The sequence below is a fragment of the Ammospiza caudacuta genome, chromosome 10 (assembly GCF_027887145.1).
Source record: "Ammospiza caudacuta isolate bAmmCau1 chromosome 10, bAmmCau1.pri, whole genome shotgun sequence".
Taxonomy (NCBI): Eukaryota; Metazoa; Chordata; class Aves; order Passeriformes; family Passerellidae; genus Ammospiza; species Ammospiza caudacuta.
In genome coordinates, this window is record NC_080602.1 from 9,684,681 (window position 1) to 9,712,638 (window position 27,958).

Genomic DNA, 27,958 nt, shown 5'->3' on the forward strand with positions numbered 1-27,958 from the left:
ATAAAAGAATAAATAATAAAATAAAGAATAAACAATAAAAAATGTGGTTTAAATATGGAATGGTTAACTGTGGAAGATGTTGGGAAAAGATGATAGGAGACTGGTTAAAGAGCTTTGTGCGTCTGATGCTGCTTATGAGAGCTAAGAGGTGAAGGAGTTTGCTTTCCTTTTCTGTGGGGAAAAAAGGAAATAAGCAATAAAAGATGTGGTTTAAATATGAAATGGTTAACTGTGGAAGATGTTTGGAAAAGATGATAGACTAGTTAAAGAGCTTTGTGCAGTTGGTGCTGCTCATGAGAGCAGAGGTGAGTTTGCTTTCCTTTTTTATGGGGAAAAAAGGAAATAAACAATGAAAATGTGGTTTAAGTATGGAATGGTTAACTGTGGAAGATGTTGGGAAAAGATGATAGATTAGTTAAAGACTTTGTGCAGTTGATGCTGCTGCTAGCGCAGTATGCCTGTTCTTCCTTCAAACCTGGAAGTTTTCTAGGGTGAATTTAGGGAGGGAAAAAAACCCCAAGTAGAAAATAACTCCCAAATGTAACCTTTCTTCCCTCAGACGTGCCAAGTGTGCCAGATGATGCTGCCCAACCAGTGCAGTTTCTGTGCCCACCAGAGGATCCATGCTCACAAGTCCCCGTACTGCTGCCCCGAGTGCGGCGCCGTGTGCCGCTCCGCCTACTTCCAGACGCACGTCAAGGAGAACTGCCTGCACTACTCCCGCAAGGTTGGCTTCAGGTGGGTGCTCCAGGCTCCCGGGGAGCTGGCATTTACACCTCTGCACTGAGGCATGCCTCTGGCTGTCCTGGATTGCCCAAACCTCTGCCCAGGGGGCTCAGAGACCCTGGCACAGAGCCCAAGGCACGTGTGATTTGGATTATGTGATGTGCTTGTGTGTGTGCCCCCAATGGCATTATACTCCAAGACACACTTGACCTAGTGGTTAAAGTTTTAACCTCTGCTGAATTCTACCTGCAGGAAGACAAGGTTCAGAGGATGCCACCTTGGAATTACCTGGGCTTGCAAATCACTGCGTGGACCATTGTTCCGCAGAAACTGGAAATTAAGAGTGATCCCAAAACCTTAGCAGATCTCCATTCCTTGTGTGGGTCTTTGACCTGGGTCAGGCCTTGGCTGGGCCTCACCAAGACCACCTAGCTCCCCTTCTCAATTTATTGAAGGGAGAGAGAGAGCTAGCCTCTCCCAAGGAACTGGCCTCAGAGGCAAAAACTGCCATGCAAAAAGTGCAGAAGGGATTCCTGCCCATGCCCGATTCCCACAAATTAAAAACAAACCTTTAGGGAGGCTTTTGGGATGTGAATGGTACGGATTGTCTGCTGCAACAAGGCTTAAAACCTCACACCACCTATTGGCACCTATTGAATTCCTCTCAATGTTTAATGTTGTTAAAAGGTTTGGTGTTGGAACGTGGGATAAAGAAGAAGTGTATGCAGTATGGTGCAGGGGAGGAACCCAACAGCTCTAACTGTTGAGGCTCCTGAGCAGCTCTGGGTAACTTTGGCAGCCACTCTTCTGTGGGGTTTTTAATCATTACAGCTTGCTGGTGATGGATATTGTGGGGTTGTGTGTGATTTGGTTTGGGATTTGGGTGAAGTGTAGGTGTATCTAACTTGTCTCTCCAGCTTGCAATGGAATCCCTACCAGGCAGGCACACATTGTGTCTTTTGCTGCTGCTACCCATGGAAGGAACAGGGATACAGCAGCTCTTTTTGACTTGGTCCAATGGAAGATTTCTGCATCACAATTTGGGTCCAAATTGTCAACGCTTCTCTTTTGAATTTTGCTGACTGAATTGTTCTTTTGAGCCCACTTGCCAATCATGGTTTGGTTGGGTGTCAACAATTATGGTCCATGGAAAAAATTACTCACCTTATATGAGGATCTGCAAGCCATGAAAGTCTAAGTAGAATAATAGTTTGTCACATGGTGAAAAATAGATTTTTTGGGTTTTTGGAATGGGGTTCAGGAGGCAAGATGGAGGAATCTGGGCGTGTCCAGCCTTTCTCCTTCTTCTTCTTCTTGGCCTCCATCTTCTGCTGTGATGCTGGCACTTTTGGATTGGTTTAGAGTGGAAGCTCACTGTCTAACATAGAGGTGATGGGTATTGGGAAATTATGGTAAATAATGTACACATAGTTTTAGTATAAAAAGAGAACACCACCTCTGAGGGCAGGCAGAGTGCCTCTGTCTGACCTGCTGAACAGACCTAGGCAGGCCACAGAAAGAATTTTATAGATAAGAAACAATAAACAACCTTGAGAACAAGAATAGAAGAGTCCTGACTTCTTCTTCGACCACCAGACTGGGAAAAGAGACTTTCTGACACATCTTGGGGTCACTGTGAGCAGCAGAATCCTGAGAGCTGTGCTGGCTGTGCTCCCTCCCAGTTTGTTTTACAGCTCTCTGAAGGGAGGTTGTGACTGGTGGGGTTGGTCTCTCCCACCTGGCAGCACTGACAGAACCAGAGGACACAGCCTCAAGCTATGTCAGGGAGGTATAGCTTGACTTGGGTATTAGGAAGAAATTTTTCACTGAAAGAATAATAAAATACTGGAATGCTCTTCCCAGGGAGGTGGTAGAATCACCATCTCTGGGTGTGTTTAAAAACAGACTGGACATGGCACTGGGTGCTGTAGTCTAGGTCAGGTGTTAGGGCACAGGTTGGACTCTATAATCTTAGAGGTCTCTTCCAACCTCATTATTCTGTGATTCTGTTGTGTGTCTTCTCACTGGCATAGCAGGAGGAAAAAAAAAACCTGGTCCTTGACTTAGGATAAACCTAACTTAGCAAAAAGCAAAACATCAGTGTGTTATCAATGTTATTCACATTCTGAATCCAAAACACAGCACTGTAGCAGCTACTGAGAGGACTTTAACTGTTCCATCTGAAACTAGGACATCCATGCCAGGGAGCTCAGGCTCCCTGTGAAGCTGGATTTACACCTCTGCAGTTTGGGTGTGCTTGTGAGGTTGTGGCTGTGCCCTCTCCTGATTTGTTTTGTGTGTTTTTTCACTGGCAGAGCAGGAGACACACACACACAAAAAAAGTCCTTGATTTAGGATAAACATAACTTGGCAAAAGCAAAACATCAGTGTGTTATCAGTGTTATTCTCATTCTGAATCCAAAACACAGCACTGGAGCAGCTACTGAGAAGAAATGAACTCTGTTCCATCTGAAACTAGGACATGCATCCCTGGAAGTGCTCAAGGCCAGGTTGAACAGGGCTTGAAACCACTGGGTGTAATGGAAGGTGTCCCTGCCCATGGCAGGGAGTGGATGGGATGAGTTTAAAAGTCCCTTTTAACCCAAAACATTCTGTGACTCTGAACTGTGTCTTTCTTACAGCAGAACTGAAAGTGGATGTAGCTGGAGCTTGGCATGGTTTTCTGCATGACAGGACACATTTGAAATGGGAAATAATTACTAACTGGATTTAAGAGAGATTTCTGAGAGCAGACATTATTTTGTGGTGTCTTTGAGCTGAAAAGCTCTTGTATTGAATTCACGTTGCAGCTGGATGTCTCAGGATTGATACTTACAGCAAAAAGATTGCAGATCTTAATCCTGTAAATCTCCTTAAGGCTTGAATTTATATTTATGTCAGTTGTAATGGGCTGAGGATGTATGCCTTTATGAGAAGGGCACAGATTATTTCCTTCTATGCCCCTGCAAATGTCCAAACATTTCTCATGAGCTGAGACAGGTGGAGAAGGCTCCCAAGGTTCTGGATGTGGTACAATATCTTTTCTCCAAGTAAACTGCTTGCTCTAATAACATGTTACTTTTCCCTATGAGCCTTCCCTCCTTTTCATGTTTAGATCACCTGAGCTGCTGCACAGCCCTTAACACATGATGGTTTGCTTGGGAGATGAGACTGGGTGATCTTTTGAGTTTCCTTAAAGTTCTGTTTTTCTCTTGGTTGCCATTAAATACTCTGAGAATTCAAACAAACAGGGCAATTTCTGCTCTTGGAGATGTTCTTTTAAGATGTCTGCAACTTCAGGAAGCTCTGCTGTGTGGTTTGGTCTGAATCACACTGAGGTTTTCAAGGGCTTTTTCTTTCAACTGTGAAGACAAGAGGCACATAACAAACTAATTCTGAGTTTAATTATATACAGATAAGGTTTTTTAATGTGGGATCTGATTTGAGGAGACCCAGCCCACAACAAAGAATTAATTCCATCACATATTAAATGGCTCTGACACTGGGGCTGTTTGAAAAGGAGTTAATCTGGGGAGGGGGAAAGCTGGAGCAAAAAATGTTTTCCCTGAGATGGAAAAAGGGGTATGGAGGAGATGTCAGAAAATTAACTTGGGTTTGGTGCAGTTCTTGGGACTTCAGTGGCACCTGGGAATCCAGTAAGGAGAGCTTCCACCTTTCTGCAGATGTCTTTAGCAGATATCTGCTCTCTGTTCCAGGGACATTAATGGAGCTCTAAATGAAGGCAAAGCTCACAAATTATACTTAAAGATTTTTTAGCTTTACCCAGCTTCTCTAAAAGCTGAATTTCTTTAACTTCTCTTCTAATTCACATCTACTGAAGCTCATTTCTGAAAGCTGGGTCCACCAGACAGGTCAATGTCTGACTGTGCCATCCTTGTTATCCTGCCTGACTCTGCTGCAGGGCTGATGTCACTGACATTGTTGAAAACAGAAGAGATAAATTCTGGTTGCAGAACCATCTGATAATCTGTGGCATCTGCCCTGTAGTCACAGAGTGACTTAATTATTTTCTTTCACATTTCTTACTTGCAGAGCTGAAAAGCTGAGGAATTCTTTAAATCCCTCCTGGGATCAGCTTGACTTTAGCTGCTTCTCTTTATGTCCCTATTTTTCTTGAATTTCTGGAGCACAGATTTGGCTTTGTGATAAGTCCTTATTCCGTCTCCTTTTCTGCTCATAACCCTATGCTTTTAATTAAATTTGTGCTATGGTTGTTTTATTTGGAGTTGAGTCATGGCTAGTGAATGCACTGAAAATGAGAATGGTCTTCTACAGTTAAAAATGAAACTTTACAAGATTGTCCTAAATGCTCCTTTCTTCTTGGCTCTAAGTATCACCTTCCCCCTTTTTTTCCAAGCCCCTTCCAGGTGTCTCCACTAATTTGGGACTCATTTTTCTGCTTGGTGCCATTTGGAGAATTGAGGGGCTGGAAGGTGATGGCATAGAAAGCGTTCTGAGGGTTAAGACAACATCTTGTAGCTGTTATCTCCTCTCACAGGATGCTTTCCAAGACTTCCAGCCAACCCTCCCTGCCCTGAGGGATCCAGCAGCACTGGGGATGATAGCAGGATTTGCAATTTGCAGGAATTACATGGCAAGCCCCTTGACATCCTCCATCCACTTTGTTCAGCTAATTAGTTTATGAGACCTTGTCCTTCTGGCACTGGGATTCTTAATTACAACGTGGCTGTTGTTTAGACTTCCATTTAGTGTAAATTAAATTAACCTGTGATTCTTTGACCCTGAGTTAGTGCTTGTTTCAGTCCTCATTCTTAATGAAGTACTTCCCAAAATCAAGCATCAGGCAGAACCATCTCTTTTTAATTCAGGGAGTATTTGTGGAGGAAGCCCCTTGGATATTCCTTACTGCCAGGATTGGTATTTGTTCTTCCATTTATACTTTGGGAATTCATTCTTCCACAATAACCTGGTTCCTGGTGTTAGTTACTGTGTTAGAAAGTCTCTCTCCCCCTCTCATATGTTGAGGATCAGGCTTGAAGGCAGAACTACCCCAGCAGAATGTTTTCATGCTTCCCCAAAGGTCACACCAGCTTCTGTCACTGCTTCCCTCTTGAAATTTAAGAAAACAGCAATTCTGTGTTTTCTTAAAAGTGTGGGGGAGAGGGTTTGGCTCCTTCAGGCTGGCTTCTGCCTAATGAGCTTTTGAAGTGCAACTTCAAAGCCTGGGCTTGTTTCCTAAACGCTGCTGGGAGGCTGGTTTGGAGGGAAGGATATTCCAGCAGCTTGTTTGTTTATGATAGGGGCTTGGAGCTGTGCCAGGGCACGATAGCTGGGGTCCATCTGTGCCAGCAGCACTGAGCACACTCCCCCAGCAGTGCTGTGGGCAGACACAGCCCTCAGGGGAAGGAGGGAAAGGGAGCAAAAACCTGTTCATGAGGTGAGGAGGTCATCCCTTGTGCATCTCTCACATCCCACCTGTGCAAGGTTGGCCCTTGCATTGCCAGGCTGGGCTCCCCTGCTCTAACAGCTGGACATGCAGTGCTGGCTTAAGCAGAGTTCCACTGGTGTCATTCTGGTGGAATATCCTTGGGAGAGGCTGTTCTGGTCCCACATCAGCAGAGGTGCACCAAACCCTGTGGCTGGTGTACTGGGGACAGGTGACTGCATCCTCACATGCCCTTGGAAGCTGGAGTGTGGCCTCTCTGAGCACAGCAGGCAGATGTGGGGAGTGTCAAAGTGAAATGAAGTGAGGCTGCTGATTGTTGCCATCTTGTGGGAATGTGAGGCAGGACCTGTCACAGGTGTGTGTCTGGAGGAGAGGCCAGCTGGGAACAGCAGGGTGGCCCCGCTCTCCTCTTGGCCTTGTTTTCAGCTGCTGAGAAGATCCTTTTCTGCTTCTCCCTTTCTCTTCCCTGAGCAGCCAAACAGCCCTTCCAGACAAGCACTTTCTAGGCAGCACCTGTATCTTAATGAGCTTTATCAGTTTCTTGGGTGTTTCTGTTGCTGCTGTGATTTTCTGGAGTTCACTGCAGCAGCAATTGCTGAAGATTCCTGACTGGATATTCTTTATTTGTACTGGGTATTTGTGCCACAGGGAGATCTCATCAGGTACTTAGTCTTTCACTTGTGCACTGTGCTGGAATTGGCTTTCACAGGTACAGGGCTGACATTCTGTTGAACCACATCTTCATTCTTTTTTGGGTTGTTTTAGTCTCTGAAGGTTTCTTTTATAGATCTTGTTGGTACCATTTAGCTGTGAGTTCTGCCCAGATTCCTGTATTGTATTCCTCCTTGACTCTTCCACATTAACACAGAAGAGATTGAACTGATTGAATCAAGGACCCACCACAGCCTGGTCCTCCTTCCTTCTGTGCCATTCCATGGGTGTGATGGAAGTGGTGCTGTGTCTGTAACTCAGCTCTTTGTCCTGCCTCCTCCAGGTGCATCCACTGTGGAGTTGTCTTCATGACCCTGGCCATGCTCAAAGTGCACATCCACGAGAAACACTGCGAAGTCTTCCACAAGTGTTCTTTTTGCCCCAAGGCCTTCAAGTCTGCTGACACCACCATGGCTCACGTGGCCAGCCAGCACCCAGCAGAGCCTCACAAGACTACTCAGTAAGTGTTTTGGTTTTATCTCTTCTCCTTTGCTGGATGGATCCAGGATTCCCCCTTTCCCTCACAGTTTTTTATCTAGTTTTGTTTTTTATCCTTGTATAAGATGAGCTGCTGCTTTGTCTGCCAGCAGGGGTCTGTTCCAAACCAGAGCATGCCTTGGTACAAACACAGTCTCCTGGGCAGGAGGAGAGGGCTTTGGACAAGCAAGAGCTAAACATTCATAAAAGGAATTTAATTGTCACCTCTTTGTCCAGCAGGACCCTCAGTGGCACCTCTTGGTACATGTCCCCAGGGAATCTGGCACTTTATGGAAGAGGAGAGTTATCCCAGGCAGTGTTACCCCCAAAAATCACTAGAGAGAAGCCTCCTGATTTTTCCACCCTGTAGCTGTTCCCTCCAAGGCTTGAGCTAGTGCCAAAAATCTGTGCTTTAAGTGAGGAACTATGGAAAGGTGGGATTGAAAGCAGTGTGTAGCTCTGGCTGGTTTGCTTTGTGTTTGCTCCCATCTGTCTGTGCTCATACACACAGGGTTATGCATATGCATAGAAGTAAACTTATTTTTAGCAAGCTGTGGTATGTGCCTGAGGCATTTTGATGTTCTTCCCAGTTAAGTTACTGGTGCAGTTGCCCACGTGGGTGTGTGTTGACAATACATGGAGAGCTCAGCCCTCCTCAGAAGTCCATCCCTTTCTGGAGTTGCTGGGATAACTTTTTACATTGTTTTCTTGAGGCTGAGAGACTGAATTTACTTTCTTTAATTGTTTAAGGGTGATCTACAAATGCTCTTGTGAGATGGTCTTTAACAAGAAGAAGCTGCTCCAGGAGCACTTCCAGCAGAACCCCAGCAAGTTGTTAGTGGGAGTGTTTAAGTGCCCACAGTGTCAGCTGGTGTATATGCAGAAGCAGCAGCTAATGCAGCATGTCAAGGTAGGTAACTCTCTCCCTTACTGGTGCAAAATCTTATTTTTTGAGTTCACAGAGAACTTACATCAACCATGTGGGGCAAGTGGTTCAAGAAGTGGAAGATTCTTGAGGAGTGTCTTGGTGAAAAATATAGACTGCAGTGATTTACAGGATCTGGAAATGTCAGTGGAGTGGTTTGTGTTAGTTGGTCTTAGTGCTGGCAGTTCCTCTCACCTTGATGCATTTTAGCTGTATGACAAAAACTTCTTTTTTATACAGGTAAAGTTCTTTGATTTTTAACTCTTTTATTTTCATGGAAGCACAGAATCACTGACTGGTTTGGGTTGGAAGAGACCTTAAAGGCCATCACATTCTACCCCTGCAGGGACACCTTCCACTGTCCCAGCTTGCTCTGGGTGCTGTCCAATGTATCCTTGAATACTTCCAGGGATGGGGAGTCCCTAACCTCTTACAGAAAGTAATTAAATTCATGTGGCAGCTTTTTGTTGGTTGGGAGACAGGAACAATTATTCTCTGCCCACAGTGTTACTGAATTTATATAGTGAAAGCTGGATCTGCCATTTTGGGTGCTCCCCTGGAGAGCTTTGGTCCCTTTGCAGCAGCCTCAGAGGAGGTTATGTGGCATTTAACATCCTGATTTCTGCTGCTCTGAACCACACCAGGCTGCAGGAGGGGACTGAGGGAGGCAGGAGTGATTGCCCTGGAAGTATCAGCCTTACAGGTCTGATTATCCCATAAATGTAAAGGGACTACATTTTTCTGTTATCTTAGGATGCTTTTATGTTCAGTGCCCAACAACACCTCACAAAAATCATCTCAGAAGATTTCTCTGTGGCATTCTGAAGAAAGAGCTTGCCCTTTGATGAGGGAAAAAATGATTTTTTTTTAATCAGTGACTTTATTTTGTTTATACTAACACTGAGAAAGCTTGAAGATTTTTTAGCTCATTCCTGAAAGCAAAACCCATGCAAAACTCCTTCCTTGCTCTCTCCCCCATATATTTAGCTTGCAAATCTGGAAGTGCTTTGCATGCAGTAATGAATTGCAATTTGAAGCCCTCCTGTGAAGCTGATGATTGCTAATCTTGGTGCATTATAGCTAGGAAAATAGAGTTGAGATTAAGGCTAGGACCTTCAAAGAGGTGTTCATCACAAGTGCTAAAAAACTGGGGCTGAGATACCTTGTGGTTCATTGTCAGATCCCAGCCCAGGGACCTGCCTGCAGCAGTCTGTGCATCAGCACCCCAAGATCTTCACCACAAAACTTTGTCTCAACCTCTGAGGTGACTGAAGGCTTTTTGGCTGTGGCAGGGGAGTAATTGCACTCCCTCTGAGATCACCCTCATGTGGTAGAGTTTTTAGGAGGTTCTGTCTAGTGTGTGCCTACGTGCAAAATAAAGAATCCATGTGCCTCCTCATCTTCCTCAGGTTTAGAACATTGCAGAGCAGGAGTTACTCTGCTTCCTGATGTTGATTCTGCAGAGAAATCACTTCATTTTTCCATGCTCCTCATTTGTGGTGTAACAGTGGTGTAATGGGCACTGAAACACTCCAGAGATTTCCAGATGGGGAGGAAGGTGATGTGTCTGTGTTCCTGAGGAGCTGGCAGTGCTGTGGCTTCTGTGGGCATCAGCTGGGCCAGGTGCAAAGTACACACAGGCTTCTCAGCTGAGCCCTTGTGTTTGGAGGTTTGTTTGGTGTCTAACCCACAGAAAGATTTCCAAATGCCTGGGGCTTTCATGTGTTGAGACTTTACCCGTTATTAATTACTGTGCACAATTAAACCTCTAAATTAGCCTTTTGTGTGGATGAACTGTTGTTGTTCCTGGGGGAGTTTCTTGAGGTTTCTTTGGTATGTTGTTCTTTTACTTGCTTTTGCTTTCCCACAGCTCTTCGTTTTTAGATTATTTTCCTTATGTTCAATTTTCTTTGTTAAAATAACTTTTTGGGGGACTTTTGGATTTTGGCCTGTTGAATAACCAAAGAGCCTGGAGCTATATTCCTTATAAGGCTGGTTCCTGGCTTTATGCTTGGTCTTATATGTCAGGAGCAAAGTTTTGAACCATGAAAAATGTAAATATCAATAGATGGAGTGGAATTGAAGGAAATAGACTTGGAGAAACTTAACATTTTCTCCTTCCATCCATTGAGCAAAAATGAAGCAGCTTTGGAGCAACATTTCATTCAGAGCTTACCAAAGCTCTGTGTTTTTGGAGCTTAGCCTCTTGAAATAATGACAATTGAAATTTCTCTTCCATTACATGTTCCCTGTTTAACCAGAGTTCCCAGGGCTCATCCAAAATGCTGAACAGGCAGCACCAAGGAGTGGCTGTTGTCATGCAGGAAACAGAAATAGAAGTGTAGTGTTTCTTGGGAAGATCTCTTGTCAGGGAAAGCACTGCAGCAGCTTCTCGGAGAAATGGGAGAACATACAGGAGGAAGACAACAACACGTTGTTTGGCCAGTGGGGATTTAAATAATGTATTTAAATAGTGAATGGAATTTATTTATAAATAAAGGTGTGGAATATGAATTACATGTAAATGTTACCTGCATTTCCACTATTCCTGTTACACAGGGTGTTCATGGAGTCCCCCGCAATCCTGAGGAGCTCTCAAACTTTCGGCAGAAATCTGAGAAGGCTTCAAGGAACCAGGTTCACACCTCACCAAAGGAGCTCTTGGTAGCCAATGGGACTTCCCCCTCTCCTCTGACGAGGAAAGACATGAGGGTGGAAGGACATAACCCTGAATCCAAGTCCAGGCTGAGAAGAACTGGTTGGACTTGCAAGGAATGTTCACAGTGGATCCCTGATCGGGAAACCTATGTGTCCCACATGAAGAGAAATCATGGAAGGGTAAGACTGGAATGAAGTACTTGAACTAGGGAGATGGGGAAGAGCACCAGTTTCCTACATTCCAGGCCCGTTTGCAGGGCTGTCATTACAAGAATTGCAAATCTCAATTTTTGTGTGTTTCATCCAGCTCAAGCCTTGACCTACTTTTGTCAAGCTAATCCTTGTTGCTGGCAGAACATGGGCCAAGATGCTGTGTGCAGCCAGATTTCTCAGTACTTTGGCATCAGGATTTCTTGTTTGATATCCTGAGTCACCTAGCCATGAATGGGAATCTGGATCATTGTGTTTGAGTCCTTCTAGCTTGATTTGAGGAGGGCTGGGTTGTCCCACTTGATGATGCCCTCACTTCAAGAGAAGAAGATGAGGGCAGGCTGAGTGCTGGATTTTCCCATTTGAATGTCACAGAAGTAGGAAATGGGACAAATATTTCAGTTTAATACATAGATGTATTCATTAAACAAGTCTAAGAAGATTTTAACTGGAATGTACATGCAGGTTATATAGAGGGCTGTAGAAAAATTTGGAGGAGGCTGGTTAAAGGACGGACTTTCTTAGGGGAATGTGGATATCATACATCCAAATGTATGATAACAGAATAGGGATAACAGAAAGGCCCATGTGATGCTGTTTAGCATCTTGCCCTTTTCTTGTGCTGAATTACAGGAGTGAGAAGGGTAAGTGGACTTGTACCTAACTGGGGTCCTGCTGCCTTCTGAGGCTGAAGGGATCTTCCACTGAGGGAATTCTGCATGGGGTCCAGTAGTGAATATATGTAATTCCTAATAAAAACATCAATAAAATCAATGCTTTAGGTAGTCCTGCTTTTATAAGATCAGTGCTGGTATTACCCAACTGTAGGGCTGAATCTAAGTGAGATCTCAAAGCCTTAGTGATCTCCATCAGCAGGATTACATATTATTACGGGATTTTTTTGCATGTGAGAGGTAATGTCCAGGTGAAGAGGAGGGGAATCAGAATCCAACCAGTGCCTTCCCTGTCCCTGCTGCTGAGAGGTGTTTCTCTTTGCCTGCAGTCCATGAAGAGATACCCCTGTCGGCAGTGCGAGCGCTCCTTCAACGCCTCCAACAGCCTGCGCAGACACATCCGCAACAACCACGACACAGCAAAGAAGGTCTACACCTGCTGGTACGTACCCAGTGCCCCTTGGCAGCAGCACCCTCACCCTCTGAGTCTGGGAGTTGTAATAACTCATGTCTGCTGCTCCTGTCTGCTCCTGACTGTGAGTTACTGAAGGAAAGTGAGGAGAAGAATGTGTTAAATACAAGAGACTCAGTGGGTAAAAAACCTCCCTTGCTTTTAACTGCACAGTGAATGTAGAAACTTAAGGGAAGGTGTGGTTTGATATCTGCAGTGTGTCCTGGTTCAGGGCAAATTTTGGAGAGAATCCCCAAAGGGGGCTCCTCTAGGAAAGCAGATTGAATTGGTCCCTCCCCGCAACTGGTCCAGGAGAAAAATACGTCCTTGGAGAAAAGTGATAAAACCTGTTTATTAAACAATAAAACCTCTTGCTGCTCCAAAAGAGATGACAAACTGAGAAACCCCCTCCCTGGGTTGCAGCTGAGCTTACTCAGTCTCTGATCAGTCTCTCTGGTGCTGGAAATGTCACAGGCCAGGCCCGGCCTGGTGGGCCACAGGTGCAACTGCTGGTGCTGCCCTGGGTGTTCAGTCCAGAGCAGGTTAAACAGGTCCAAAGAAAAGGGAAAAAAACACAGTCCAGGGAATTTCTTTGCCTCAGCTAGCTAAAACTAACTAAAAGCAAAGGAGAGCTCTGTCCCGGTCTGTCCATCCGCAGACAACACAGTCCAGGAGCAGGAATGTGGAGGAGTGAGTGCAGTGTCTGAAAACAAACTGCTGCTTCTTCTCTCCCCCCTTCACTCTTGGATCAAGTCTTAAAGGTACAAAACTTATTATTCAGCATAAACAGAACAGAATTGGGAATAAAAGCATCATATAGTCAACCCAGGACAAGGTGGTGAATGAGATTAATGTTTTGCATAGTTGTGAAACAGCCAGTAAAATATTGGGTCAGTCTTTCACTGCTTTGTGGTTGGTGTGGTCATGCAGCACTCTTGTGCCTTCTCCTTGGGTGCAGAAGGTATGTAAAATCCTAATAATGAACCAGATCTTGGCACTGCTGTGGAAGGGCAGAACTGACTGCACAGAATTAATCTTGCTGGAATTGCTTGGGAAGTCACACCTCAAAGCTGGAAAATTGATCTGGAGACTTCAGACAAATTATGGAAATCAGTGGTGAATGAAGATCATTGCTGGTCCATGTGTTTTCACTGTGGATACAATCTCAGTTCAGGGCAAAGCCCAGTGCTTATGAATCTACCTTTATATCTGCTGCAGATAGAGTTGTTTGCTGAGTGACCATGCAAAATTCCTTCCTGTCTCATTCTGAGACATCCTTTTGAAATAGGATGAAAGCATTTGGGTTGGAAAATAAGTTTGCAGTGATGGATGGTTGGAGGATTTTTCTAATTTATCTAAAATTTTGGTTTAATACAAGCATTTTTGATGTGTGTTGTTGTCACTTCACTGCACTGAAGTTGCTAAAACCTCATACCAATATCTGAAGAGTCCAAGTACATTCCTCATGTACTGTGTTTCTTTGAACTACCTAGTGAGCCACAGCAGCTTTTAGTAAATTGATACAGCACAGGCATTACCACTGGGAATACATTCCTGAGACATTTTTCCATCCAGGACTTCTAAACTTCCCTTTTCTTGTAACTGCTCTGACTTGGAACCTCTGGAGGAGATGAAATGTTGGCTCCTATTGTGTTTCATTCAGCTTTAAGTTTGTGGGTGATGGTCTTGGTTGTTCCACTCACCTGATCTGTGTAAATCTGTTTTCTCTGGGTCAGTTGTTTTTAAAGTGGAATGTTTCTGGGAAGATGTTACTGGGAAGAAGGATTTGTGTGGAAATTCCTGACAGCCTAGGATATGCCAGCCTGCAGTGCATTACCTTGTTACTTTTCACAACAACACACAGCTGTGGGTCCACTGGTTCACCCAAGGGGCAGTGATCATGCCAGCAGAGAAAACACAGCTAGCAATCTAAGGGAATTGTGGTTGCATTTAATTCTGCAGCTTGTGCTTGCTCCTTCTGAAAATCTGTGGACGGAGTCTTAATTGGACAGTGGTTGTGCTCTCTTCATCATTGTAGGGCAGACTCACTGAAATCACAGCATTCTGCAGGGAAAACCTCTTCCTTGAAATACTCTGCCAGCATCTCTAAGAGCTGCTCTTTGTTTGGTTTGAGGTCTCTTGTCCTGTCTTCCATTTGATCCCTCTTAGCTTATAGAGCACTGCTCTGAAACTCTTACCCTCCAGTCTCTGCATTCCTCCTTGACTCTTTTCAGCACATCACATGTCCACTGCTCCTCCTTTCTTCTGGTTCTGGTGTCTCTTTTCCTTCCTCCTGTTTGGCATTTTGTGTCACTCTCACCTGTTACTGTCTTCAGGGGTTTTGATGCCTTAACTTCATGTCACCCTCTTCTCCTGGGTTTCCATGTGAAACATGAATAAAATCTGTCATGGATCTGATTATTGACAATTTTTGTGACTCTTGCTTGTAGGTGACCTTCCTCTGGTTTCTAACATTCCCAGCTGTGATTTCCCCTTTTTCCCCCTGCCCTGCTTAGGTCTCTGGCTTGGGATAAATTTGTAGGGAGCAACCAGTGATGAAGGATTTGCTTGAACACCCTCCTGCCATGCTTGTCACTGGAGTCATTCAGGTTAGGCAAGCATCTTTCCCTGCTCACATGAGAAGAATTCTAAATTAGGGCAAATTGCAAAATACTGTGATGTATTGTGTATTTTCTTTCATAATTCACTTGGTTACTGTTATCTTACTCTTCTTTTCCAAGTCTTGAGTACAAAGTGTCTGAAACACTTGATTTTCAACATGTTTATTTTTGATAAATACCACTTAATAACCTCTCAGCTTTCCTCCACGAAGAAGAAAAATTCCATCATCATTAAATATTGATTTAGCCTCTGAGCAATTCCTGTTAAAACCCAGAAGTATTCAATGAGCATGTCTGCATTTTCACATCATTTAATTTCCCTCTAGTTATACTGGAAGATCAGTAGGAATCTTCTTCTGTTCTTTTAGAAGGTATCTTTGTTATCCAGAGACACTTCAACTCCTCTCTGTTGTGCTCTGTCCCAGATGCAATTAGGGCACTTCAGGGGACTCTGGTGTGACTTGTCCTTGCTCAGATCTGTGTGTGATGGACTTTCACCCTGTTGTGGTGGCAAGAACAGCACAAATACTCAATTTTGGCTTCCCCAATTGCTAACAGAGCCCTCTGTGCACTTCAGGGGGTTGGTTTATGTCTGCAAGGCCTGGCACCTATTCCAGGGGATCTCAGTGATCCAGGAGCCAAGGTGCAGACAGCACATCCCCATCACCAGCTCCTTTTTGAGAGGTCAGCCAGCTCTGGAGCAGCTCTGCCAGGTTTGAACATGGGTTACATATAAGTGACGTGTTCATGAGTGTTTCTGCCTAGATTGTTGGGATAAAAGTTGGAATTTCAGCAGCTTGGTAAGAATTTTAGCTGTGTTGTGGCACAGTCTGGTGGGTGTAGTGCTGGTTCTCCCTGGGTGCAGGGCTGGGTTGTGTCACACACCTCCCAGGTGTCACACGAGTCACCAGCTCTCTCTGTGTAGTTCTCTCATCTCAGAGTCCATTTTTGTTGTTCTCCCATGTATTTTCCATCCTGATCATTTATCTTCTTTGGCATCTGTCACAGGTGCCTGATCCCCTCTAGTCCCTACATTTATTTAGCACTGAAAGAAGACATGTCCTACTCTCATTCATGAGCACTGTGGCAAACTCCAAACTGTTCTAGATTTCTCTCAGTGTAATATTTTATTATTAAAACATTGCTTTGCTGTGTATTTTGGTAATCTGATGGTACGTTGCTTACCAGAGTCTGTCTCCAATTACACCTCTTGATTTGGCACAATACAAAGAGCATATCCTCTAATAAATTGTCTTCTTTTTTTTTTTTATTTCCAAGGTACTGCACAGATGAAAATCAGACATTTCCTCAGCCATTCATGCTGGAGAACCACATCAGCCTCATGCACGGCATCAAAAACCCAGATTTATCCCAGATGGCCAAAGTGAAAGCTCCAGAGAGAGACAGAGCAGAAGTAACTGATCCCTATTTTCATGGAAAATTAAATGTACAATTAAATGTGCTTGGCTAGTAGCTGTTCATTCGGGGTGTTACGTCGAGCTGTGGCCTCGTGCCAGTCAAACCCTCCCACCCTTGGGGCAGATCTCCTTCCCTCACTCATTTCCATCCAGCCTGGTTCCCTCTGGCAGGGGCAGGGGCAGGGGCAGCAGTGTCAGTGCAGCTGAGCTGCACCAGCTCCATGACAGCTCCATGCATTTCATCTTGCATTTCTCCAGATTTTCTCTGGCATTTATTCAGTCTATTTTGTTATTTAAGTATGTTTTTACCCTTGTTTTCCCCTGGTACCCCATTCACGAGCATGGCACATTTTTCTTCTTTCTCCCTTATTTTTTCTGCTACTTCTAAAAGATTTATTTTCTGTTTTAAAGTACTTGCTAGATCCATTACCTATGAGAACTGCATTTTTCTTAAGTAGAAGTGTGTAATTTCATATAGCAGCTGTAACTGTTCTACTGATTTTTGTTTTGGATTGGAGTGGAGGGTTGGCTGCTTTGGGCTTCTTTGCTCCATTTATTTTAAAAATACATATTTTGCATATCACTGCAGGGGCATATTTAAGCAAGTCATCCTCAAAGGAGAAGAAGCTGCAAGATTTTAAGATAGAGAGGATGAGTTACTGAGAGATGCCATGAGGACAAAATCTGAGTGGAGGGGAGAATGTTCAGAGTGTAATCTGAGAAGCGTTGTCTGGGCTATTGACCACCCCTGTGTCCCTCAGCCGTCCCTCTTCTGTGGGCTCCTCCTTCCCACACCAAACCAGATTTTTACCTAGAGAGGTCATGGCTGCCCCATCCTGGAAGTGCCCAAGGCAAGGCTGAACAGGGCTTGGAGCATCCTGGGACAGTGAAGGTGTCCCTGCCCATGAGGGGGTGGAACTGGATGAGCTTTCAAGTCCCTTCCAACCCAAACCATTTCATGATTCCTTGATTCTAAACTATTTCCCCATCATGTTTGTGCACAGCCAGCCTCTCCCAGCGTTCCCATCTCACATCACAGCACAGCAGCTGAAATTCTGTGCCCTGGTGAGGTGTTTGGGTGTGGGGAGGGAAGGGATCCCTAGGCATGACTTCACCCTCAGGCATCTCCAGACTCGCGTGTGGATTTTAGCACTTTTCTGTGGGTTCAAATGATGAAGTAACTTTTTAATCTTATTTTTTAAAGGCCAAATCTCCAAAGAGGATGGCACGGGATGAGCTGGGTGAGGCAGAGAGCGCTGCGGATTCGGACGCGCCGCCAGCCAAAAAACTGCGAGCGCCTTGGAAATGCGCCAAGTGCGGCTTTGCCACGGACGTCCGGACTGAGTTCCAGGAACACATCCCCCGGCACAAGAGCGACAGCTCCACCTTCCAGTGCTTGTTCTGCGGCCTCTGCTACACCTCCCACATCTCCCTGAACAGACACCTCTTCATCGTTCATAAAGTCAAAGATGAGGAGGAGGAGGAGGAGGAGGAGGAGGAGGAGGGGGATGAAAGGCAGAAGTTACAAATAGAGATGGGTAAGAATGGACACGAGGACTACAATGGCGAGTTGAACACTACGGCGGAAGAGGAGAACAAATACAAAGAGTGCAAAAGGGACTCAGCTCTTTGTGAGCACAGTCAGATGTGTGGAGCAGAAGGCCCCAACAGCACCTCACAGAACAATCATTCAAAGTCTCTTAAGACTTAAAAGCAAAAAAAAAAAAAAAAAAAAAAAGCCCTTTTGGTTGATTGGGGGTTTTTTGTTGAGGGGTTTCTACTCAAAATACAGGGTGGGGATGGGGCAAATCTTTGAAATATTCTGTTGATTTCTTGAGATGGACGTTGCAACTCCTATTTGTAAGGGAAATTTAAAACAGAAAAAAACAAAACCAGCCCTGCCATTGCATCCTAAGCACTAACTCTCTGCCAGCCCAGAGAGGTGAAAAGGGAAAGCAGGGCCAGAGCCCTCAGTGGGGTCTGGCCAGCTCCTGAGGATCCAGGAGCACTTTGCAGCTGCAGTTTCCTGCAGATGAGCTCTCCTCCTTTGAGTGTGCACCGCCTCAGCCTCTGCCCAGAGCCCCAGCCTCGCCTTCCCAATCTCCCTTTCTTTCTCCTTCTATTTATGGCTTCTTTTTTCTCTCCCCATCCTGCCTTTGTGTTACTCATTTTAACTCATAACGCTGGTTCAGCCGAACGTGCTTGTCAGGACCGTGCTGGCCGATCTGGGATCCGCGTTACACGGGATGGCCTTGAGCTGGAAGTTGTGCTGGTTATTCTTTAGTTATGCCCAAATAACAACATTCTTTTCCAAAACGCAGTTTAATGAAATGTCTTGGACCTGAATCATCCTTGAAAGAGGATTTTGTGGCCCCAGTCCTCCTTGGTGAGTAGGGTATTGAGGAGGGCCGTGCTGGCCGTGTGTCTGTGGAAGCCATCCTGGGGTGGGCATTGCCAGGCCCCGTGGCTCATCCCAGTGTGGAGCTCAGCCTGGCACCATCACCAGAAGGGGGTAAATCCCCCATCAGTGGGGTCAGCTGGAGTGAAACTATTCCAGAGCTCCCCATGTGTCAGTGCCAGGGCTCCCTGACAGCTCATTTTGAGGGGAGAGGAGCAGAGCTCAGCTCACAGAGGTGTTGGAACAGCAGGAGCCACCATCCTGCAGCCATCAGTATCTCCATAGCTCCTGTGCTGCTGTGGCTCAGCACTCCCATCCTTTAGGAGATGTTTCTTTCCATGTAGTCACATTGACTCTCTCTTTCCTCCCTCATTCCTTGTCACACCCATGCTTTGTGTAATACAATTACCTTCTATACCATTATTTTTTTTCATTCTGTTGAGCCAGAACTCCGCTTGTTATTGTTTACTCTGACAATGTTTAAATAATTTAAGAACTATTTATCGCCTTGCTTGGGCTCCTCACCATGTGGTCTCGTGATGCTTGGATACGGAGCTGTCTGGGTGCTGAATGGTGTGTTGGTTGGACGAGTAAAGGCTGGATGTGGGGTGTCTGTAGGATGTGGGGTGTCTGTAGGATGGGGGGTGGTGGGGAGGGCTGTCGTAGAGGGGTGTAGGTTGGATGAGATGTTGGCCGAATGGGGTGTGGAGTGTAAGGGGTGTCTGGTGTTGGTTGAATGGGGGTTTGGTTCACTGTGGGTTTGGTTCACTGTGTGTTTGGTTTGCTGTGGGTTTGGTTCCATTTGAGTTTGGTTCAGTGTGGGTTTGGTTTGGTTCTGTGTGGGTTTGGTTCAGTGTGGGATTGGATAGATGAGAGTTTGGTTCAATGTGTGTTTGGTTTGCCGTGTGTTTGGTTCAGTGTGTGTTTGGTTCCATTTGAGTTTGGTTCAATATGTGTTTGGTTTGCCGTGTGTTTGGTTCAGTGTGGGTTTGGTTCAGTGTGTGTTTGGTTCCATTTGAGTTTGGTTCCGTGTGGGTTTCGTTCGGTGTGTGTTTGTCTCGCTGTGTGTTTGGTACACTGTGTGTTTGGTTCGCTGTGTGTTCCCTGGATGGCAGGATGGAACTGGGCACGGGTTGGACAGCTTTTGATGGAGCGGGGCATTGCTGGCTGCGGTGTTTGGCTGGATGGGCGTTGTGTTGGCTGCGGGTGTTGCGCTGGCCGCGGGTGCCGGGTGCGCGGGGCTCTGTGGGCTGAGGCCCGCTCCGTTCCCGCCCCGCTCCGTTCCCGTTCCCGCCCCGGTGCCCGGTTCCCGGTTCCCGCGCGGCGGAAGCGGCGGTGACGTGTCGGGCAGGCGGAAGCGGAAGCGGGGCCGTGCGGGCGCGGCGGCGGCGGTGGCGGCGGCGATGCTGTCGCTGGACTTTCTGGACGATGTGCGGCGCATGAACAAGCGGCAGGTGCCGGAGGGGCCGGGGGGGAGCGCCGGGGGGGAGCGCCGGGAGGGCGGGAGGGCGGGCGGGGCCGGTGCGCCTCGCCGTGCGCGGGCGGCGGGGCCTCACCCACCCCTTGCTCCCCAGCTCTACTACCAGGTGCTCAACTTCGGCATGATCGTGTCCTCCGCCCTCATGATCTGGAAGGGGCTCATGGTGGTGACGGGCAGCGAGAGCCCCATCGTGGTGGTGCTGAGGTCAGTGCCGGCATGCGGGGGATTGAACCCAGCGGGTTTAACCGGGGCCCGCACAGTGACGGCTCAGGCGGAGCCGCAGCCGCAGCGGGCCAGGAGCTTCTCAGGAATCCAGGCTCAGCAATAGCGAGGGAGGAGGGAGCGGGTAGAAAGAGCTTCTCACCTGGCTCTGCCAGCCGGCTGCTGAGAGAGCGGGAGAGGGACTTTATACCCGGGCAGGTAGTGACGGGACAGCCCTGCCAGAGGGCAGGGTTAGACGGGTCAGTGTGAGGAAATCCTGCCCTGTGAGGGCAACAGGCCCGGGCATAGGCTGCAAAGAGAAGCTGTGGCTGCCCCATCCCTGGAAGTGTTCCAGGCCAGGTTGGATGGGGCTTGGAGCACCCTGGGATGGTGGGAGGTGTCCCTGCCCATAGCAGGGGTGGAACGGGATGGTCTTTAAAGTCCCTTCCAGCCTATCTGCGATGGTTCAATGAGTTTCCATTACAGAGGTGGTCCTGAGCTTAACATTTGTTACTGTGTCAAGTTTTGGGTGTCACACATTGTCCTTACTGCAGTTTCCTGCAGTGGGTGCCTCCACTGTTATCCCACCTTCCCGCTGCCTGGGACAGATTCCCCGGGCTGCCATTGGGTGCTGGCATGGATATTGCCCCTGCCCTGTGCATAGATATTGCACCTGCTCCATGCATGGATATTGCCCCTGTCCTGTGCATGGATATTGCACCTGCTCCATGCATGGATATTGCACCTGCTCCATGCATGGATATTGCCCCTGCTCTGTGCATAGATATTGCACCTGCTCCATGCATGGATATTGCCCCTGCCCTGTGCATGGATATTGCACCTGCTCCATGCATGGATATTGCCCCTGCCCTGTGCATGGATATTGCACCTGCTCCATGCATGGATATTGCCCCTGTCCTGTGCATGGATATTGCACCTGCTCCATGCATGGATATTGCACCTGCTCCATGCATGGATATTGCCCCTGCTCCATGCATGGATATTGCCCCTGCTCCATGCATGGATATTGCCCCTGCTCTGTGCATGGATATTGCCCCTGCTCTGTGCATGGATATTGCCTCTGCTCTGTGCATGGATATTGCACCTGCTCCATGCATGGATATTGCCCCTGCCCTGTGCATGGATATTGCCCCTGCCCTGTGCATGGATATTGCCCCTGCTCCATGCATGGATATTGCCCCTGCCCTGTGCATGGATATTGCACCTGCTCCATGCATGGATATTGCCCCTGTCCTGTGCATGGATATTGCACCTGCTCCATGCATGGATATTGCACCTGCTCCATGCATGGATATTGCCCCTGCCCTGTGCATGGATATTGCCCCTGCTCCATGCATGGATATTGCCCCTGCCCTGTGCATGGATATTGCACCTGCCCTGTGCATGGATATTGCCCCTGCCCTGTGCATGGATATTGCCCCTGCTCCATGCATGGATATTGCCCCTGCCCTGTGCATGGATATTGCCCCTGCCCTGTGCATGGATATTGCACCTGCTCTGTGCATGGATATTGCCCCTGCTCCATGCATGGATATTGCCCCTGCTCCATGCATGGATATTGCCCCTGCTCCATGCATGGATATTGCCCCTGCCCTGTGCATGGATATTGCCCCTGCCCTGTGCATGGATATTGCACCTGTTCTGTGCATGGATATTGCACCTGCTCTGTGCATGGATATTGCCCCTGCCCTGTGCATGGATATTGCCCCTGCCCCGTGCATGGATATTGCCCCTGCTCCATGCATGGATATTGCCCCTGCCCTGTGCATGGATATTGCCCCTGCCCTGTGCATGGATATTGCACCTGTTCTGTGCATGGATATTGCCCCTGCCCTGTGCATGGATATTGCCCCTGCCCTGTACATGGATATTGCCCCTGCCCTGTGCATGGATATTGCCCCTGCTCCATGCATGGATATTGCCCCTGCTCCATGCATGGATATTGCACCTGCCCTGTGCATGGATATTGCCCCTGCCCTGTGCATGGATATTGCCCCTGCTCCATGCATGGATATTGCCCCTGCCCTGTACATGGATATTGCCCCTGCTCCATGCATGGATATTGCACCTGTTCTTTGGCCACACTGCCCTTTCCTTTCTGTTTCTGTGTTCGGTGTTCCTGATGTAGAAATGCTGTAATGCCATGACCAAGTGCTGCTTACCAAAACCCCCTCCTGATGAGGTGCAGGGCAGCTGTTTCCCCCTGCTCCTCACAGTGAGTAAGACGGGGTGGTGAGGTCACAGCCCCTCTGCTCTTCTGAGCTGCATCTGCTGTGCTCTGTGAAGATAAAACACAAATGCACGCGGTACTTAAAGTTCATTGTTCTGTTCTGCATTATTTATGTGGAATTAGGAGGGATAAGTAGTTGGTAACAATTGCCATTTACAAGACAGAAGAAAAATAACTTGAGTCGTGGTGCCTGAAATGAGATAATTAAGCAGAGCGATGAATCATTGTAACAAATTTTTGGCAAGTCCCTTTGTCTGTTTCAGATGGGAATGCTTTCAGTGCTTTGTTTCTGATGATAATCTGTCTATCTCTAAAAAATAAATTAAATTTAAAAAAGCTTCCCATCATTACAGAGCTGCCAGCATTGCCCTGCCAATGGTGAGCTCAGGAATCAAAAGGCAGTGTTCATCCTCAGCTTTTTGCTTATAAAAAAAGCTTTTCCCTTTGGATGTGCTTGTAATACAGTGCTCTTTTCCCAACAAATCCAAACAGTATGATGACTGAAAACCTGATTGCAATAGAGATTACACAGTTGCCCAATCCCCAGGGTGGTTTTCTCTTCATCAAGGTTTCAGCCTGGTCTTGAACACTTCCAGCAAAGGGGTAACCACAGCTTCTCTTTCTCAGGAGGTTCTTGTGAGATTTTTCTTAAAGGGCCATGAAAACCTGGTACTGAGTGTTGAAATGTTGTTCAGTTGTTCCTCTCCTGTTTTTCAGTGGGAGTATGGAGCCTGCTTTCCACAGAGGGGATCTGCTGTTCCTCACCAACCGAATTGAAGATCCCATCAGAGTGGGAGAAATTGTTGTCTTCAGGATAGAAGGAAGGGAAATTCCCATTGTCCATCGTGTCCTGAAGATCCATGAGAAGTACGTGAAGGGTCTGGGGGTTCTGCTGCTGCTGTGTCCCTGTCTGGTGTTCTTCATGGGTAAACAAGGGATGGGGAATGTCAGTCATGGAAATGCAGGTATAGGAAGTGTAGGACACTCCTATTCCACTGTAGGAAGTGACACAGGAGTTTCACACAGACAAAATCTGTCCTGCTTTGTTTACTTGTAAAGATCATAAGCTGTGCCAGTGCCCTGGACACTCCAAACTGTAGAATGATGGAATTGTTAGGGTTGGAAGGGACTTTAAAGCCAGTCTCATTCCACCCTGTGCCATGGGCAGGGACACCTTCCACTGTCCCAAGGTGCTCCAAGCCCCGTCCAACCTGGCTTTGGGCACTTCAGGGACCCAGGGGCAGCCACAGCTGCTCTGGGCACCCTGTGCCAGGCCCTGCCCACCCTCACAGGGAGGAATTTAATTATTTTATCCCATCTAACCCTGGCAGTAGGAAACCATTACCCCTGTTACTTCAGGGCTCTTGTTTGCAGTCCCTGTCCATCTCTCTTGGAGCCCCTTTAGGCACTGGAAGTGACACCATGCCTGTCTCCTGAGCCATCCTCTCTGTCCCCAGCTGCTGTGCTGTCTGCTGGAGCAGGGCTGTTTGTGTGTGAAGTGAGTCTTGTTTGTGGGGCACAGCTGTGGCAGAAGGTGTTTTGTGTGTTATTTTAGAGCTTGTCCTGGTCTTTGCTGTCCTGTACACTCAGAGCCTTTCATCTCTCTAGAAGGTTGTGTTGTTGTGCTCAGTCTTTGTGTGCTGCTCACTCTCAGCACTGGGGAGGTTTTATGTGTGAAGGAATGGAACAGGCATTGCTTTCATGGCTCATCAGGGCTTAGCTTTCCAGACAAGGCTTCCACAGCAGTCAGGAGCTTTCCTGCTTTGCTGGATGGAGCAGTGACCTCTCCAGGCCAGTCTGTGGGGATATATGTGAGTTGTTTGAGTGAAAACTGAATCCAGAACTGAGTCCCTGATTCTTCAGTGCATCTCTGGCAGGCAGCAATTGGTTGGGGTCCCAGCATCTGTTCTTGCTGAGTGAATGTTTGCTGGTGGGAGCTGGAGCTGAGCCAGGTGGCATCTGAGGATTCCTCTGGCTGAGATGTTGATGGGATGGAGAAGGTTCCTTTCCCAAAGCTGCTGGAATATCCAGACCAGTTGTCTGCTCCAGCTGAAGGGTGACCAGCCTTGTGCATGTGAATACCCAGCTGGAATCCTGGCTCTGAGGCAGTGAAACAATGCCTCTCCCAGCAGGCAAAGCTGTTCAGATTTCTTCTTCACCCATTCTTTGCTGTTCAGGTTTATTCTGTACCCAGACCTTTGAACAGTGTCAGTTTGCAAAGTGCTGTTCTTTGATACCACTGATTTAAAAATAACTTCGGTTTATGGGCTGAATTTGACACCTGATGTTGCACAAGCATTTTTTGTCATGTTGTGGGAACTCTTTCAAGTGAAATGCAGTTTTTCTCCTCCCCTGTTTTCTCTCCAGATGTTGCCCACCCTTCTTTTTTTTTGTGGCTCTATCTCTAGATATCAGGATATCCAGCACTATTTTTTGTTTAAATGTAACAGGGCCAGAAGGGTGAAACCATTTTGCAGTATTTTAGGTTTTATTTAACTGAAACAACAAAACACAAGCCTAATCTTTTTATTAGGAGAGATAAACTGAAAAATCCATATTGCAACCTGAACCTGGGAGCTGAAGGCAGGATTTGGGTGTCAGTTGCTTCTTTCACTACTTAAAGAATAATTTTCCAGTGCCAGTTTGGAAGTGAAAAGTCTCTGCAGAAGCTGACAGGAGTGTCAAAATGCAGGAAGACACAAACAGTGTTCTCTGTGATTTTGGGGCAACTCAGGCCCCAGTTCACATCAATATTGTGTCAGTGAGAAAATGTGTTATTTGCTGGCCTTTTCTTCTTGTTTCAGCCCTAAATTGAATTCATTCTTTATTACTAACACAGAGTCTGCATTCCAAATTTACTTAGTGGTTTTGGAGCAGGGTCACTCACCTCAGACAGCAGAGGATTGCACCATGGGCTTCTCATACTGCATGATGGTAGAGCCTTGACTGTGCTCAATAAGGTGCTGCACTCCCACACCATCACTCTTCAGAGCTAAACTTCATTGTCTGCACCTCTGGGGATCTTTATCTTTTCCCAGACAGTGTTTGGTGTTCCCACACAACGAGCCAGATGTGCTTTGGAGAAAGAGATGTGGGTTTTTTCCCTTTTTCCTTCCCAAACTTCTCCTGTCAAGGAGCCTGTTGGTGTTCAGGCATGATGAAAACAGCCTGAGCTCCACAGAGCTGCCCACTCTCCTGTTTGCATTCCATCTGTCAGTTCTGGGAGAGCTGAGATTCAAGCACTGAGGATGCTCCTGCTCAGCACCTGAACAGGGAAAGAATCTTTTTCCTGGTCAAAGCAAAGATTCATCTACTCCTCAATCCTGATTCTGGCAAGCTAATTCATCTCAGGATTAATTAAAGACTAGAAAGAGCATGTAGTGATAATTTCCCTGCTTTCTGCAGGTTACAGTTTCAAGCACAAAGTCCTAGTTCTTTATGAACAACCTAATTTCCTCTTTTATATGGAATATTGGGTCAGTTTTTCAGCCAATACAATTTTTTGCCAACCAAAATACCTTTGCAGAGAGACATGGTTTAATTCTTCTTAATTCTGCCTGGCTTTAACCCATTACTTCTGAGCTCCTTTTGGTACCCTCTGGCTCTTGCATTGGAAGAGAAAATCTATTTGATTGTTGCTGTCATTTGTGGTGGACTGTGTCATATCTGTCCCATCAGTTCTGTCTTTTCCAGGCTGGAGGGTCCTGGTCTGTAGTTTCTTGTATGGAAGGGGTTCCAGACCTTGTTAATAATTTCTCAACCTCTGCCAGTTCTTCTCTCCATTGCAGAAAAGGATCTGGGGGGCTCAGCAGTGCCCAGAGCATTCCAGGTGTAGGCACATTGTGAGTTCATGCAGTGCCATCGTGGTATTATCTGGGTTTTTCTGTTCCCCTTTCCTAATCAATTCTAATTTTCAGCTTGCTTCTGCCCACTGCTGAGTAGAGCTGTGTGCTTCAATCCCAGTTTCTCCTTTTGTGTTGTAGTAGGGATACCAGAATTCAATATTTGTGTGAAGCAAGAGAAACATGAACACAAGATGGGTTAAAAGGCAAGAGGCAATAGCTGCACCTGCACTAGAAACTGTTCTGAAATTCTGCTGGGGCCAGAATTCATTCTTCCCATGGCAGCTTTTTCCAGACCATCTACTTTCTGCTACATTTGATAGTTTCCCTCTTTTATCCTCCTTGAATTGTGGACATGGATGCTTCTAGTGCCCTTATGTTGTTGTTTTAACAACTTTCTCTCCTGCCTTACCTGGCTGTCTTGTCTTTACCAGGCAAAATGGAGACATCAAATTTCTGACAAAGGGAGACAACAATGCTGTGGATGACAGAGGGCTCTACAAGCAGGGGCAGCACTGGCTGGAGAAGAAGGATGTAGTAGGACGAGCAAGAGGGTGAGTGGAGTTGAAAACAATGGGGCTTTTCCCAGTGCTGTCCCCAAAAGCCATCTGGCAAATCCTCCCTTGCTGGGTTTTGTAACCTGCCTGAGAGTGTGGAGAGTTCAGTTCTTAGTTTGGCTTAAGCAAAGGCATTGAGGTGTGGGCTGTGTCCTGAGGTGTTGGTGCTGGATGGACACAGATGTAAGGGTGGGTGGGCTCAGACTTGGTCAGAATTATCAGATTTCTCCAGGGAGGCTCAGTGTTTGCAGGCAAGTGAAATCTGAGCCAGGCACAGACTGAAACACCCTCTGGGCTGCTTGTCACCCCCTGCCACAGGGAGGAAGAAGTCACCAGCCCCTTGATTACAGCCCTCAGATGCTTGAGTGACTCTCCCTCTGCACCCTGGAACAGTGTTTGTTTTAAAAAAAACCCTTTATTCTTGTAGATTTGTGCCCTACATTGGAATAGTGACTATCTTAATGAACGATTATCCAAAATTTAAGGTAAGAACTCTTCTATTCCCTGCCTGCTTTTCCCACCCCAGCTGTAATTCCTTCATGTGAACACAGGCAGAGCCTTGTGCCCTGCAGGTTTGCTGCTGTAGATGTCAGTGTGCACTGCTGTGTCTCCTCTGCTCTCTCTTCCAGTATGCAGTGCTCTTTTTACTGGGTTTATTTGTGCTGGTCCATCGAGAGTAATCCCTTGCACTGAACTACTGAAGATGAAGGTGCCATGGAATTTTCTAGATGAACCTTTAAAGTAGCTGATGGTCCAGTGTACCAGGAGAAAGAAGAAAGCATGCATTTCAAAGCTTCGTGCCAGTTTGGGTTTGTTTTGGTTTTTACTGCTCAAGGGCGAATGTTTGTCACAGTATTTCCAATGGTTTGTCACATTTTAGCCTTTTTAGTGAATTTTTATATTAAAAATTTGAGCCAAAGTGTTTAGTGC

The 27,958-nt window shown here is 46.6% G+C and overlaps 2 protein-coding genes across 2 annotated transcripts in view; both read left to right on the plus strand.

Moving 5' to 3' along the window:
- Positions 1-18,010, plus strand: part of ZNF592 (zinc finger protein 592) — a 37,933-nt gene extending 19,923 nt beyond the window's left edge. Inside the window, exons 3-9 of the mRNA XM_058811391.1 lie at positions 560-738; positions 7,149-7,325; positions 8,093-8,252; positions 10,827-11,105; positions 12,139-12,251; positions 16,160-16,295; positions 17,504-18,010. Of these exons, the coding sequence (XP_058667374.1) occupies positions 560-738; positions 7,149-7,325; positions 8,093-8,252; positions 10,827-11,105; positions 12,139-12,251; positions 16,160-16,295; positions 17,504-18,010 (1,551 nt within the window). The remainder of the gene's footprint in view (positions 1-559; positions 739-7,148; positions 7,326-8,092; positions 8,253-10,826; positions 11,106-12,138; positions 12,252-16,159; positions 16,296-17,503) is intronic.
- A 2,037-nt stretch (positions 18,011-20,047) lies between these two features.
- SEC11A (SEC11 homolog A, signal peptidase complex subunit) lies at positions 20,048-27,947 on the plus strand. Its single transcript, XM_058811433.1, has 6 exons — positions 20,048-20,151; positions 20,272-20,381; positions 23,347-23,496; positions 26,906-27,025; positions 27,456-27,513; positions 27,658-27,947. Exons 1-6 carry the CDS (start codon positions 20,101-20,103, stop codon positions 27,706-27,708), a joined length of 540 nt encoding a protein of 179 aa, XP_058667416.1. The 5' UTR covers positions 20,048-20,100; the 3' UTR covers positions 27,709-27,947.
- Positions 27,948-27,958: the final 11 nt, after the last annotated feature.

What these genes read in the sequence shown, in the direction of transcription:
- SEC11A (XM_058811433.1), top strand. Translation starts at nt 20,101, where the DNA reads ATGCTGTCGCTGGACTTTCTGGACGATGTGCGGCGCATGAACAAGCGG. An exon ending in GTCCTGAAGATCCATGAGAA is followed by an intron (nt 23,497 to 26,905) that starts GTACGTGAAGGG and finishes TGTCTTTACCAG; the next exon opens with GCAAAATGGAGACATCAAAT. An exon ending in GTAGTAGGACGAGCAAGAGG is followed by an intron (nt 27,026 to 27,455) that starts GTGAGTGGAGTT and finishes TTATTCTTGTAG; the next exon opens with ATTTGTGCCCTACATTGGAA.